Source organism: Urocampus carinirostris, chromosome 3, assembly GCF_059441175.1.
Source record: "Urocampus carinirostris isolate Australia breed hairy pipefish chromosome 3, RoL_Ucar_1.0, whole genome shotgun sequence".
NCBI lineage: Eukaryota > Metazoa > Chordata > Actinopteri > Syngnathiformes > Syngnathidae > Urocampus > Urocampus carinirostris.
In genome coordinates this window covers 23,257,800-23,273,622 of record NC_142351.1, presented here as the reverse complement: position 1 = coordinate 23,273,622, position 15,823 = coordinate 23,257,800, and the positions used below count along the sequence as shown (strand labels likewise).

Below are 15,823 nucleotides of genomic sequence, written 5' to 3'. Positions count from 1 at the left end.
TTTGCATGTTCCCCCCATGCCTGCCTGGGTTTCTTTCAGACACTTTGGTTTCCTCCCAGATTTCAAAAATGAACGAGTACCTTTTTTTGTCTTCGTGTGCCCGGCAACTGGCTGGCAACCAGTTCAGGGTGTCTCCTGCCCAGTGCCCGAAGATGGCTGGGATGGGCTCCAGCACCCCCGCGACCCTACTGAGGACAAGCAGCGCCGACAATGGATGGATGGATATCTTCTCTGTTAAGTATGTGTTAACAAAACTACTGAATTGAGTTTAAAGAGCCTGTCTGCTTTTTCCCACTGTGCCTATCTGCTTTTATTTTACTCTTAGTAAAGCTGATCGGGGTGAAACACATTGGGCAGGAGGAATGGGGGAGTGGTGGAGATTGACATATGCTTGAAAGGCAAGGTATTTTAAAACATCATGCCAGATGTCCCCAAACTACGATCCGCGGGCTTAATATGGCCCACGTCCACATTTGGTCCGACCCCGGCAAGCGAATACCAGTGAGCATTTAGATTTTGTTTTCATATATTTAATAAATTTGTGTAAAACGGGCTTTTTTTTTTTAACCAAGGAAAAAAAAACCTCAAAATCGGCTTTACCTCAAAACAAGTAAAAGCCTGGGGGTGCGTTTTTGGTTGTAACAGGAGCCAAACTCGTGTCATGGTAGTGTGAGTCTCAAACTCATACTACTCCACTACCAGTGATAAACATGATATGAAAGTATGTCATGTTTATCACTAAAGGAAATTAAGCTTGTCAGGTTTGGGATTTTATCTCATTATATCACTATCTTACCGTACCGGAAAAAAATGTTAATTTAGTTGTGCATTTCACTCTAAAATGACAGAATTCATTGTCATTGTAACATGTGAAACGCACAAAGTAATTTAAATTTGTCTCTGGTACTGTGACTAAAGATAGTATGAGAATGAGATCAAATCGACTGCCTTTTTACAAGTCAACTGTACTACTGGTGCTCCAGTGCTCTAAAAACTAAGTTGTTCTTGGACTTGTTAGGACTATAGAAAGTTTATGTTCCACAGACCTTTTATCTGTAAAGTGTTATTTGATTGTTATTCATTTCATAAACGGTGTTACTCATTTTATTCTGACTTTTGTTCCGTGAAGAATCCAACAGGGTTATTTGGTTGTGGCTTTCTAGGAAACAACACATTTTTGACATTTTGTCACTCCTGCAATCGTCACACTTTCTGTTACAAACTGACCCCTGCCTCTCATCAGAAAAGTGAAATGTTTTGTGGCCCTCACAATTAAAAGTTTGGAGATCTCTGCATTACGCACTAGGAAAATAGTACAACGCAGGGCTGTTTGCTATCAAGGTAACATTGGCAGTTGCGCAACTTGTAGCAGTTTGCTCGCTACCATCAAGTGATTGTAGAAACAGTAGAAAAAAAATAATTCAGAAAAGAACAATATGGTTTCCCAAGATAGTTAATTGCTGTAAACTCTTAGCAAAAAAACAAGTATCCCAGCACTCTAGGTTAATGTACATTATTACTTTTGATGTACACACCAATGGCACCAAAGAAAAATGTCGAAAGGTTTACAACTACCTTATATTTTGGGAGATTTTCCAATCCAATTCTGGTAGTTGCCTGGACGTATCCTCAATTATCCCAAATTTGCTAATATACCAGATCAATGCATGTTTGTTTGGGAAATCCAGTCTCTAGTTTGATTTTATTTTTTAAACGGGCTAGAGTCCTTTGACATGAACATACTTGCACGTGCATCATAAATGAGCGCGACTCGGGCTGCAAGCCGATGGTGGCAGCCGCGAGTAAAAAAGTCCAACAGCTCCATTAATACAGTTCCTTTTTTTTAGTTTGTGATCCCGAAACACAGATTTATTTTGTTGCACCCTGATTTATATTTCCCTCTTCTTTTAATTTTTAATCACACAAAGTCTAACAATCCCTACCAGAGCAGACTGTCAGGAAATTACCAATTAAAAATGCAACTCAAAATGCAGTCGCTCACTGTAGTTTCAGAGGCTGACCTGCAGGTGTTGGGGTTGAACCTCTTGCCTTGCCGTAGACACGACTGTGGACTCTCTCTGCATTGACACAAGCAGGTGTCAGGGTTAAGGGGTTGATTCCCGGGACACTGCGCGGCGCACACGCAGCCGCACAGTTCCTCGTCCCAGCGCTGCCCGGCCGGGCACCACTTGCCCTCGGCTTGACCTTCGCATTGACATTCACCTAAGGGAGACACTCTGCTTTACTGTCCACATTTTGCAAATACAGAATTGAACGTCTTGATTCGTGTACGATAGATGATTCTTTTCATAAAACTAAATGGGTCATTTACATCTTTGACTATTGGGGGAGAAAAAAAGCGTTTCGATCAGGAATTTGCCAATATGTCAGAAAAATCTTGAAGAATCAAGACGAAGATCGTGATTCGTTTTTTTTAAATAAATGTGAAATATTTTTCCTGCATTGCTCAACCCTCATGTGAAGCTTTTTATCATGTCTGAAGATTCATCATTTCTAGTCATAGTTTGTAAAAATATCCCATTTTTGTCTTAAAATTATTATACAGCTATTGTGGGGGAGATATTGAATCAAATATATTGTTACCTTTGTAAAACCTTCAAAAACCCCTACATAATGCCCTTTAAGGGGAGAAATAAGGAAATAAAACGTTTTTTTTTAATTCATATGATTTATTTTTGTCAACATACTACTTACATGTTTTGTGGTCCAGTTTCCAGCCCAGACCGCAGCTGGCCTCAGTGAGTCCGTTTCGACAGACGCATTCACAGCTGGGCTCCTTCAGAACTCGGTTTGGCCCACAGAGGGCCAGCAGCCCCGAGTCCAAAGCTTCTGGAAGCCACAGACATCAAGAAAAGTGGTTGGACCGCAGCAGTGGTCAGTAGAAAAAAATCTGTGTTAAGTAAATACAACCGAGCTACACTGCACTTTATTTATTTTCATAAGCAAGAAGGGACTATTTCGACCTGCCTCCTCTTATCTCTCTGATTTGATTTTGCCCTATATTCCTGCACGGAACCTCTGCTCAAAAAATGTTGGTTTACTTGTGATTCCAAGAGCCAAGAAGAATTCTGCAGGCTCGAGAGCGTTCTCCATCCAGCACCTGGTGCTGTGGAATGCTTTCCCCGGAGATTCGAATCTAGACTTAAGACACACTTCTATTCTATAAATTATGATTCTTTTTCTCTCCTTTCCGGTTGCCTAGTTAGTGGTGAAAAGAGGGAGAAGAGCCTGAAGCATGTCAACCAGCCGGCTGAGATGAGAAGCTGTGTCATTGAGGTCATAGACTTTTTGGACAATTTTACATTCTACCTATGTTTTTATTGATAGTGACTAAGTTTTGTTTGTATTGTTACCTAACGTAATATCTATTGAAGCCTGGTCATCCAGGAAGGGGGATTACCACTTGTGTGGCTCCTTCTCAAGGTTTCTTATTTTCCTCATGTTAAGGTTTTAGTAGAACTTGTGTGAGAGTTGGGAGTGAAGTGAGCGAGTGGTTTCCAGTAAGAGTGGGTTTGAGGTAAGGGTGTGTCATGTCACCTTGGCTATTCAATTTGTATATGGACAAGTGGTGCGTGAAATGTAAAAGCAGGGAGAGCAGGTATACTGTGGGATGGTGGGTTGCATGTATGTCGGCTGTTTGCAGATGACACTGCTTTGTTGGCTGATTCTGCAGCAGGACTGATTGCTTTAGTAGTGGAGTTTGATAGAGTGTGTAAGAGAAGCTTAAGGAGAATGCAGACAAGAGTTAGCTAATGAGGTGTTCAAGAGGTGGTGAAGTAGGTGGATTAGATTTTGTTGAATTGTTTAAAGTTGTAGGAGGTAGATGGTTGTAAGTATTTGGGTTCATATGTGGTAGTACGTGGTGGTTTAGAGGGAGATGTGAAGAAGGGAGTGGGTGAAGGGTGCAAGGCAATGGGCGTGCTGAACAGATTGTTCAAATGTAGAGGTCTGCGAATGGATGCAAAGCGAGGATTGTATGAAGGTGTGGTGGTACCAACAGCGATGTATGGCTCATGGGCGTGGGGTTGAGAGTAAATGAGCGCAATATGTTAAATATTTTTAAAATTAGATGTTTACGTAGTGTGTAGAGCGACACAACTGGATAGGTTAAGCCTTAACCGTTAAGGAATGAGGAGGTAAGAGGAAGAACTGGTGTGTGAGAGAGCTTGGTAAGAGGGTTGATGTAAATGTTCTGAGATGGTTTGGAAATATGGAAAGAATGGATGAAGACAGTTTGACTAAGAGAGTATGGAGTGCAGAAGTGGTAGGAAATTTAATGGCAGGAAGGCCTAAACACGGTTGGATGGATGTGGTGAAACGTGCTCTCGATGTGAGGTCGGAAAATTTAATGGATGCAAGAGTGTGTGCTAGTATTAAATTTGAATGGTTAAGGATAGTTAAGAATGACTGATATTGACTAATATGATGCGGAGGGGGTAAACCAGTGTTTGCTGTTGGGCCTCTTTGCCGATGAAGGGTTGCATGGAACATCAACTCACCCCTTGTTGTGGGCTTAATGTTCGGTGTCAGGCTGGGAAGAGCGAATGGGAATGAATGTTTGGTGAATGTGAGTGTGTTCTTGACTCTAGCCACCTCCCACTAGAGGGATATGGCTTTGGTATATAGATAGACAGAATAGATGTTGAGGTTTTGAGTTTGTCCTTGCCCCAATGTCAGTTTTAGATCAGGGGATGGTGCATTTGGGGCCTGTGCAGTCATTTGAGACATTTTGTGATTAAGAGCGACACAAATGAATTTGACTTGACTCAAATCTTATCGCAGTTGCCCCCTCTAAGTACACATTGTGTCACATACTCCAAAAAGGTCAGCATGGACACACACACACACACACAGCTTAATTTGATGAAACTACTTAAAAATAAGGTAAGACGCTTACACTTTGCATGAAGTTAATAATTTTTGCATTTTTGTTGTATGGCGGTTGTCGCTGCTGTGCTCGTTTGGTTTCTTTGTTGTGATGAAAACTTTTGACTGATGAGAAAAAAACAACAAAAATTCTCTCACCTGTCTCTTTGGCAGAGTAGTTAATGGCATCGATTGGAACACACAAACAGTTGACTGGATCCCACAAGAAATCGGATGCACAGGGGACCATTGGTGGGGAACAGCTACACACACACACACACACACACTTAAGTTTATTTGTACGAATTGTACACAAAGCACCATGTCACTTACAGGTGATCCATGGCGGCTCGTCGGATGATGGAGTGGAGCGGCCGCTTGGGAAGGCACTCGCATGCTGTGTGGTTGACAAAGGTAACCATGACAACTGTGCGCTCCATTCTGGGGGGCGACAGCTCCATCAGCTGAGGAAATGGAGAAGAAAGGAAATTATTTAGTTCCTTTTAAGTGGTGGGCAAAGTAATTTCCTCGTTACGACAGTCAAATTTATTTTGTTTTGTTTTTTTACAAAGTTTAGTGTCAGAAAAAATATTTCACCCCTAGCACAAACAGCCCAATCTGCACAAGTTTTGTCCGAGAAGCTTAAACCCATTTTTCAGCATTCCCTGCTGCATTCATTCTCCCTGACAAAATTCTTCTGGGATTATTTGCAGCCCCCCTGCTTAAGCTTGGGTAAGAAGAAAAGAAACACAAAGCCATAGTGGCTCAAACAGTAGTTTGTTTCAGCTCAGTGATGTCTATTTTAGTCGGGAACTGTCGGATGCTTAATTGTATGGTCACCTATAATCCGCCACTAGTTGCCCAGTCACAAGTTTCAGCAAACGCCACATGATGAAATTGCCCACACTTAAGGGTAAAGCTTGTAGTTTTGGTTTGAAGTAAAGAACGACCTTTAACAGACTGAGAACCAGCAGGCCTCCAATTGAACAGGTAGGAAATAGTGTCCTAATAAAAATGGCTGCAAAACCAAAATATTGCTGAAACGTGTATTACAGTAAACTATTTGGCAAACTGACAAGGAACACTTCTCTGCCAAAATAAAAGTGGCCGTTGCAATTGTACCAGTATATTGATGACATGGATAAGTACTTCATTCATCTCTGGCAAACAAGCTCATACCACAGTCATAACTCTAAAATTGTACGTCTCAATCTTGCAACCGGCAGGCTGCAAATATTTTGAGGCCCCCGCCTTAATATGAAACTTTAATGTTGTGCGACCCACAAAAGTTTGAGATAGATGCCACCTAAGTGCTAATTATTTGGTCAGGGCTGAAAATTGGTCCCAAAACTCTTGTATCCGGCCACAAAATACATGCAGGTAAAAATGAAATAAACAGTGATACCTCTACATATGAGTTACGCGGGATACTAAAAATTCAAGATGCGAGAAGTCTTTTGAACAAGTTATGAGACTGCTAACCGCGTTGGTGCGTATGTTTCCTGCCATGCATCTCTCATGGAGCAACGGAAAGGCAACGTAGAGAGACAAAACCCGGAAAATGATGAGCTTCTAAAAGGACGCGACGCCCTGAGCACCCAAGCGCCCCTGGCTGCCCCCTGACCACCCTGCGACCGCCGAACCCAGCACGTGCAACCCATCTCTTTACGCTCTGGGTGACAAATGGGCAAGACCAGTGAAAGAAATCGTCCAGAGTGGTGGAGCGGGACGCGATTGGCAGACAAAATCAAGTCTACCCAGTGATGAAGATCTTTGCCCTGCTGTCACCGCTACCACCATCGCTACTGCCACACCCCTGCTGTCCGAACCCGCTGCACCACACTGGGGACCTAAAGCCAGCCGCCAGATATGCAACACTTTCACAGCCCCTTTGGAGGATGTGTTGAATGTGTTTAGTTACTTAGGGTTAAACTTGGGTGATTTTGGGAGAACAGGAACAGATCAATTGGTTTTATGTTAGTTTGTGTAGGGCAAATCTGCAAATATAATACGAGACATTCCAGAGAACAGTCCGAAAAAAAAAAAAAATCTTGTGCCACATTACTGTATAAGCTGGCAAACCGCAAATTCCATTGGCAGTGTTTTTTGAATAAGAAAGGCATAGAGTGTGGAAAAGAAAGCGGACGTTGGCGCACACGAGCGTTAGAGAAAAGATAGGGCCTAAAAAATTCAGCTCAAGCTGACCCGAGTCGCAGGTATATTAACCTGAACCTGCCCAAACCCGACGGATTCACTTGATTTGAAAGCAGAACACAAAATAAACCCGAAGCTTTCATTTGCCGACAAAGTAAACACTTCAGCGCTGAACTGTGCATTTTGGCTGAACTACGCAGCTTGAGGCTTACTTGGGGCTAAGTCCCTCAAATCAAGTGTACACCGCAAGTGCAGCGCCAAACACAAAAGTGAATCGTAACGAAACAAAGCCAAAGAGAAAATGATATTCTGCAGATTACAAGCTGCAAATAGTGAAAGATTTGGCTGAAAAGCAGAAAGAGAGTCTGTAAAGCTTGTAAGCTATTAGCAATAAGCGCAAATAACGTCTGACGTGAGGTAGGTGGGAGGAAGGAGCAGCGCGTCTTTTACCCCAACACAGAGGAGGAAAATTACTTAGGATTTAGTCATTTGGAGTTAAACTGAGAGTTCGGAAACCATTTTCTTGATCTAAATAGTTACTTGGTAGGTGCATGCTGTGCAGATCCTCCATGAAGGGAGAAAATATAACACAGGGATGTGATTTGACCAAAGTGAAATTATCTGAAAATTAGCGGGGGGGGGGGTGTGTGATTGCTAGCTGGGGGGGGGGGGGGAACCAGGTAGGACCAGGGCAGTGCCCTGGTGGGGGGAAAAGTGGGGCGAAGCCCCCCCCCCGGAGCTCATGGGTTTTGTTAAATATTTATGGCCATTTTTATTACGTTATAATATTTTCGAAAAAAATGGGAAAACTGTCAAATAAATTTGAAAAGTTTACCACCTACCTCAAAATTCACGACTCTATCAGCAACTGGTACAGGTTGTTGGGGTGGATCACGTCTCTTTATTACCGCTTCCGATTGTGATGTCAATAAGGGATGGAGGCCGTAAAGTTTTGGAGTTTTCGTTTGGGCACCGAAACTTCCAGCGATGGAATAATTTGTCGTTCTTGACTGGAGTTCTTTCACGTGTTTTTTGCTCTTTGCGTGACTTTCAAGAGCTTTGAAACCTCTCCCACCATAGTCGATGGTATCATGACACCAAATGCAAAGTGCTTTCCCGGCACGATCGATCTTCCGAATAAAGTCATTGAACAAATTCGTCACAGTCTTCTTTCCAACATTCGTAGATAATTCCTTCTCCAACCAGTCCCATCGAAACTTGTTTTTTACAATCTTATCAATTTCTTTAGCTCGCGGAGCATCTTTGCGTTCGATCACGGACATCTTTCTTTAAACACCCGGCAAAAACGTGTGAGAAATGAACAATGGCACACTCCTATAACAAGCGCGTTTATTGGTCAACACGAGACTTCAACCAATCGCAAGTACGTTTCATTTCAGTTACGGAAACACTCAAATGGCATGCTGTCGAGACGAAATCGTTTTTTTTTACCAATTAAAACACCGGAAATTTTAAAATTTTATTTTTGGAGATAAAAAAAGCGGAATTCCGCGAATTAGCGGAAAAATCACATCCCTGATATTAACAACAACAAAAAACTGGCGAGAGAGAAACCCGGCCGGCCCGACATAATGATTGACATTTTAAGCCCGAACACGGCCTGGAGTTCGGCTCGGGTTCAGTCCAGGCCCAAGATCTTACCTCTAATGTGCGTATAATATAGACAGAGGGAGAAAGATTATTTGAGTCTGATGTACGTATGCCCTGTAATATAATTGGTGGGCTATTTCCTATTTCCACCCATGCATACACATCACAGACTATACAATTAGCTGGTTTGAATGATAAAGCACTTCATTATCTCGCATTGTTATCGCAACATATTTTTTTAAAATAGAAATGCGGAAAATAAATACATTTAAGAGTGTAGTCGTGACACTAAACTGAGAACACAAGTGTTTTGCTTAAGTAAAGTATAGTAAATAATTCTTTGTTCAGACCGAGGCATGCCGCAGATGAGTTAATATTCACCGTCTTGTTGACGAGCATGTGGCTGGTGTTGGTGCAGTAAAAGGCTTCGTTTGGGCAGCATCCACCGCAGCGGTGCAGAGCTACGCAGCGAGGCAGGTAGAATTGACTGGTGGATTCCGGGTACTCTTTGGTCACCTCAATGCACACTTCTCTGGGCTGGCACGAGGTGCGCTGGATCTCTTCTAGGATGACTGATTACATTTGCTCGCATTAGCCAGCGATTAGGTCCGAGGGTGTGAAAGCAGGACGGTGCGGCATTCACCTTCGAGAGTGCTGTCCACTTTGTAAAGGGCCTCCTTCCTAAGGTTCCCCCAGCGATCGTCTCGGTCAGAATGAGCCGCCGGGCTCGCTGAGGAGGTGGGAGAAGAAGAGGAAGAGGCGTGCCATGACTTCTTCCTTAGGCACTGCTGGAGCAGATTGTATTCAGGATAGAGAAGCTGCAGCAGCTGATCCACGCTCACCACGCTCTGTAAACTGACCTGGTCATCTGACAACACTGGAGCCTGGGGGGCGGCACAAAAACAACATTTTTATTGTAGCCCTGCTTTATGGCCAACACTTGGTCTTGCTTGAGGCTATCTACAGATTTGATCCTACAACATGATAACAATCCTTATAATAATGAGGCAGCTCTTGGAGCTGGCACATGGTGTTGTATCCCATGCGCAAACACATTTCACATATAGAAAATAATAACACAACTTCAGCCAATCTCTCTTGTTCAATGTGATTGGGACATGAGGTCATTGCCTTGGGACTGTGAGGTCATGTCAGAGCAATGGACAGTCCAGTGCTCCAGGGTGTGTCCACTTGGAGGTACTTGGAAGAAAAATATTCACCGCCGTTTCATTACCCCAGCAGGAGTACTGCTCAATTGCATCAAAGGCTTTTTTCCTCCGATTCTCATGAAAGGACGACCATTATTCTGGCGGCAAACTGACGCCAACTCTTGCACAATCATTTGAAGGACCCGCAATCTGAAAGTCAGATCTGCTCTTACTATTTTCTTGACCGCACTCCTTCAATTCTTTGCTTCTTGGCTATTGCAGATTCATTATTTTGCATTTTTTGGGGGGGCTTTGTGACTTAGTTTTTTATATTTTTAGGTGTAACAATATTGACATGCAACTGCCTTAGCTGCCATTACATTGTGCAAATTCCCCTAATGAGAGTATGCTTGGAAGTATCAGCAAAAGATGAAGAAACACTGGTGTCATGTTTCTTTTGTTTGGTCTCAGCTACGTGACATACTATGCCTCCCATTATGTTACTTGGCAGCAATGATTTTAAAGTTAAAAACTGCTCTTTTTTTAGCATGGGAGCTGTATTATAGATTTTAACTCAGTAAATCAATTCAGCATAAGCAGCCTAGTACAGCCATGATTTTGTCAATGTACTTACCGGTAGTTAACAATTGTACACCCCAAAAATCAATCTGTTTATTGCCAGTTGTATAGCTCATGAAGAAAAATTACAAAGTGTGCCTGCCAGTGAAAATTTAGCCGGAAATAAATTAGGGGTGTTCTGATACAAGCTTTTTTACATTTAAAACTATACAAATATTAAGGTGGAGTCTTGTCCAAAACTGATATCATATAATATATCAATATTAGCGAAGTTATACATGTTGTCATTTGTAATGTTTAATTTTCATACCCAAAAGGCACAGCAAAGTATGAATTTGGACCATCCTTGCTCCTAGAGTGGTATCAAGTAAGAATAAATACCCTTAAAGGGAGAGTGTGTATTAGAGTCTTTTAGTAAAAAAAACGTAATTAAAAAGATACTAATTAAGATAATAAACAAAACTACATGAACCATCATGTAAAGGTGCATTTCTTATTATTGTTATTACCAGATTGTAATTATTAGAAGTTATGTCAACCACTAAAGTTAGAAATCGAATTTACTAGAAAATTGCAATGACTCATCACCTATCCTCGGGCTACCTGGTATCCGCGGGCAGGCAGTTGGAGACCCCTGCACTTTACAATACAGCGTCACCTAGTGGTCAAAAAATACACACTGTCCTTTAATTTTACTGCTGCTCCTCTCAAATTTTGGTTATCACTGGTCAACACAAAAAACGTATTACTTCAGATGATCAGTTGTTTTGATTGAGTACTATAAATCCATACTCTGCTTGATCGAAGTGTAGAAAAGGGAATATGGATTGGACTGCATGTATAGGAGTTTTAATACAGAAGGTTTGGGATTAAAGCAGATAAAATTGATACAGTTTTAGTCTGATATTGGACTAATGCCGATATTATAATCAACATACAAAAAATGCACAATGAGTATTTTTTCCCAAAATTCTACATTTCATATTTTTGTTTGGAGGAACTACATCAAGCAGTGACCCACTTTGTCTCTGCTTGATAAGTCTCTCGACTTTGACATGGGTGGAACCGCTTTTAAAGGGACAGTGTGTATTATTTAAAAACTAGACGTCGCAATATTGTGCAGTGCAAATGAAAAACGAGTGCAAAAACGCACAAGGAAAAAACCAAATTATGCATATTCAAAGAGACTAAACCTCAAAATGTTTTCTTCTCATTTTTTTGCCCATCATTTTGCAAGGATTTTGGTTTTGAGGTACCCAAAGCATTAAGATGGCAGACAATTTTGTCATATAAGTCTATTATTTTTAAAAATACGCCTTTACATGAAGGATCACTTATTTGCCCTAGATTTAAATCAAATTTGTGTATTTTTTTAACTCATAAATGAAGTTTTTTATACCACTAGCAGGTGCTAAATAATACACATTGTCCTTTCAAATCTTGTGTTGAATACACAGTGACACACTAAATGGACACTTTTTTAATCATTCTAAATAATGGGTGTTTCATTTATGTCAAACAAAGACACCTAACATTAGTTTGCTCAAAAAGATGGGTTGTGTATCACTTCCAAAAATAAATACCTGAAACCCAAAAGCTGAAATTGTTATTCTTTTCCTCTCATTCATCTTTCACTGTCAAACGGACCCAGAATCAGCATTATTGTTTTTCCAATATTAGAAGGAAATAGAAGTAGTGCAGTGGTTAGCACATTCGCCTAACATGCGAAAGGTCCCTGGTTCGAGACCGGATGCTAACGAATGTTGGCCTGGAGATGGATGGGCGCCACCAGGCTGTACTTGCCCAAGACTGGAAATGGTGCCCCTACGACTCGTGTGGTTAAGGGGTCCAACCAACCAACCAACACCATCAATGGAGGAGAAATGTTAAATTGTGAAATCAGATTTTATTTATGAGTCATTAAATAGCGAGCTTTTCTCTTTCAGGAAAAAAAAACAACACTTTTAACGCGATACACATCCAATTCCCGCGCTAACCGTCAAGTATTTGGATGAATTACAATAGCTGTATTTTTGATTACGTTGTTGTAATAATGATATGCCCGATGACATTGCAGCATTCGGAGATATCAGAACAAAGACGCGTTGCCAGACCTTGACTGCAGCTAACTTCGAACCGCCGCTTCTTTGTGGTTCAACCTTGTTTTACTTCTGTCTTCGGGAAATGTTGGAATTAGATCAGGCTGGTCCATTGAGGAATATTAAGTTGATCTTATTTCAAAAATACTTAGTTGCTTTTACAATATGTCTATCACCTTTGTAGCATTTGGCAGAATTTGAGCACATTCTTGTCGTAGATCATATTGCCTCCCATCATGCGTGACCTCAAGTTGAGTTGCGTTGTCGATCCTTTCCTTCTCCATGATTTTTCGTCATTATACAGATACGTACGGATCAAGGTTTGGTCAAGTCCAAAGATTTTTTTATTTACGTTCGCAAAGGGATCTCTCAATTGTATCGACCTAGCAAGGCAATTGTGCGCTCAGACTCACAATTGGCCTAACAACAAATTTTGAAAAGTTTGCTGTGTCGACAGTAACTCAAGGAACCGAATCGTTGTACGGCCCCGGCATTTGTTGTTGTTCATTGACAAAGATGGCCTCCTTGATTTGATAACAGCGGGGAATTGCCTGATGCCAGATTAGTTTTTCAAGGTACAGTGTGTATTGTGTAGTGGTCTCCAATGTGGTGCTTGCTGGCATGGGTTATAGGGATTTTATGGGCAAAATTGATTTCTAACTGGCATGAGAAATCGTTGATAGTGTCTTTAAAAAAATCTTTTAGTGGTTGACTGTTCTTATTTTACCCAACTTCCAATAATTACGATCAGGTAATAACATAAAAATGACATTGTAACAACATAGTTAGAAATGTTTTTCAAACAGATGGCTCTGCGTGTTAATCAGTAACAAAAAAAGTAGATTTCAGGTTCAAAAAGCTTGGCGACTGTATAGTGCAATCCAAAACAAGTGCTAAAAAGCACAAGGAAGAATTAAAACTACAGAGACTCAAAGTCAAGCCTTTTGCATGGTTTTTGGTTTTCTGGTACCCTTAGCAGCAAGATGTTAAGGAACTATGGCAGCTGATAATATGTAATGCATAAACACATTTCTCAACCTACAAACATTTTGAAAACGATTGTCAATTGATAGTTCATGTATTTTGCTTGCCATTTAAATTAGTGATGAAATAACTTTTTTTTACCAAGAGGAGATGTCAACTAATACACACTGTCCATTTAAGCGTTTGATTTATATCTGCTTATTTTGAAGTAACATGGACACACACTGCAATTTTTAAAACAGAAGTAAATCATCGGTTAGAAATATTAAGGATTATTCAAATGGAACTTTCAAATGGCAGTCATTTAAAAACATTATATGCAATTAAATTAGAATTAATGTTTTAGAATAAATCTTTACAATTAAATAAAAAGAGCTGACATAATAATAGAAATATGTTGCAGCACAGAAGTCCAATAATAGGGCACCCAACTAGTCTAAACACAACATTCTCCTCCACGCCAACCTTTTGACATTAAAAAGCGGTAGATTTGATCACACACTCTATTTCTATGCGCGAAACACAATCCATATTGTACGGTTAAAAACAAACAACATATGTTTGTTTAAAACCGGGAGTAGCAAACTTTTACAAAAACGGAAATTGAATGCGATCGTTGGAGCGGTTTCTTCACGCACAAAGACTTAATCTTGCTTCAAAGTAAAACAGTCCTGGACTAAAATCCTATTCTTTAGTCAAGCTTTTTTTTAATCGTTATTAACCTTGAAAAAGTTGGAAATCGAAAAAAAAATCTGTAGGTGTTTTTAAGAGGAGAAAAGCAAAAGTCTGAGACGAAAAGCGATAATGTTAATGAGTATGCATTCTGATGATCTTTTGCTTTGTAGAATATTCTACGGTTAAAAAAAGCAAAACAAACCTGTTTTAAAGGAGTTGTACTTAACTTGGAACTTTGATCCTTCCTGCCGCCATCTTCTGGCTTAAAGTCACAATCGCAGCCTCAGTCGGCTCATTCATGAGGCGTGTGCAAGTACGTACACTTCTTGGACGCATAGGAAAAAACTCAGTTTTGACTAGAAGCAAGCATTTCATTTTCTTATCTTCACTATTTACATGCTACACCGACAAATAAAAAAAACCTAATGGGAAGAGCATTATGTGATATTCCAAAAGCCCTCCCGGCCCCCATTCCTCAAACCTAATGCGTTCCGCCCCAAACATCTCTGATAAAAGTAAGACAAAAGCAGAGGGGTGCAGTGGGAAATAAAGCACAATAACTCATTGAACTCAGTTGGGCATTGACAACACATACTTACCAGAGTAAACTTTTTAAAGACACTTCAAACGACACACCTCACCTTTAACTGTTTTAAGGGGCAGACATTTTCTTAGTTGTTGTAGAAGGGCTCTGATATTGAGCAATAACAGCTCACCTGTTTTATAAAGCAGGGCCGTGATTGGTTGGAAACTATGATGTCATCTTCACTCGACAGCAAGTGTCAAAATGGCCGTCCAAGAGATAAAACAGGTGGATTTTACATTTGAACATATCCTTTAAAATTGGATTTGATCGAAATGGTGTAGAAATTGACCCTCCCAGAATGAAAACTTTAAAACTGTTCCTACTCTAAAATGCTTATGTGTCTTTTAACTCCTCTCACCTGTGTCCCTGTGTCTCCAGCTGCGTAGTAATCCATGTAGTCTTGTCCTGAGCACATTTTGCTGACATTAAGAATCCATAGCAAGAATGCTGGTATCCACATAGTGAGGAGGAGAGTCGAGTTGAAGTTAAGGACGGAGGAAGGTGATGAGGGAGGAAAACAGGGGGAAGAAGGAGGAGGAGGGGGGAGTCACAAGTTCAGATGGGTCCTTTGGTCATGCTACCCGGGGACGAAGTTGCTCTTCCGGCGCAGGTTGTGCGAATGTGTGTGGCCAACTGAACGAAGCATGATGAAGGGAAGTGCTCAGTGCTCTACTCCGGCGCAACGTGCTTCATTCTGGGGGCGTGTGACGTCTCCTTGCATTCCCGCCGTCCACGTCCAGGTGGACGATGAGGAAAAAGGTGCACACGTTGTCTTTTTTTAAGTGTGTCCTCGACGGCCCCGTCGCCCTTCACACTTGCACAACTCCAAGCCTCCTTTATCTGTATTTTTCTTTGCTGCTCTGCCCGCAGCTGCGCTCTTCCCTCCCTCTTGTCTCCGGCTCAGATTATCCGCCTTTCACGCGAGAAACCTTCAGGGCAAAACTCTTCGAAATCTCACAGGAAAGGATATGCAAAGAGTTCCCAATTCTTTTGATCCAAAAGGTCGAGGTTGGTTAAAGCGATCATAAGAGTAGAAATGTCGAAGAGTTGCGGGCGGGCGTCCTGGTTGAGTAAAAGCAAAAGAATATGAGAGTGGGAAG

General features: G+C 41.2%; 1 protein-coding gene across 2 annotated transcripts in view; it reads right to left on the bottom strand.

Moving 5' to 3' along the window:
* The window catches only part of vegfc (vascular endothelial growth factor c), a 24,746-nt gene extending 8,923 nt beyond the window's left edge, over positions 1-15,823 (bottom strand). Inside the window, exons 1-7 of one of the 2 annotated variants that reach the window (XM_088331151.1) lie at positions 15,082-15,823; positions 9,296-9,536; positions 9,034-9,224; positions 5,221-5,351; positions 5,047-5,150; positions 2,716-2,850; positions 2,022-2,223 (exon numbers count right to left, since the gene is read on the bottom strand). In XM_088331151.1, the coding sequence (XP_088187277.1) occupies positions 2,022-2,223; positions 2,716-2,850; positions 5,047-5,150; positions 5,221-5,351; positions 9,034-9,224; positions 9,296-9,536; positions 15,082-15,183 (1,106 nt within the window). In that variant the 5' untranslated portion in view covers positions 15,184-15,823. The remainder of the gene's footprint in view (positions 1-2,021; positions 2,224-2,715; positions 2,851-5,046; positions 5,151-5,220; positions 5,352-9,033; positions 9,225-9,295; positions 9,537-15,081) is intronic. The other variant, XM_088331152.1, reaches the window with a different exon arrangement.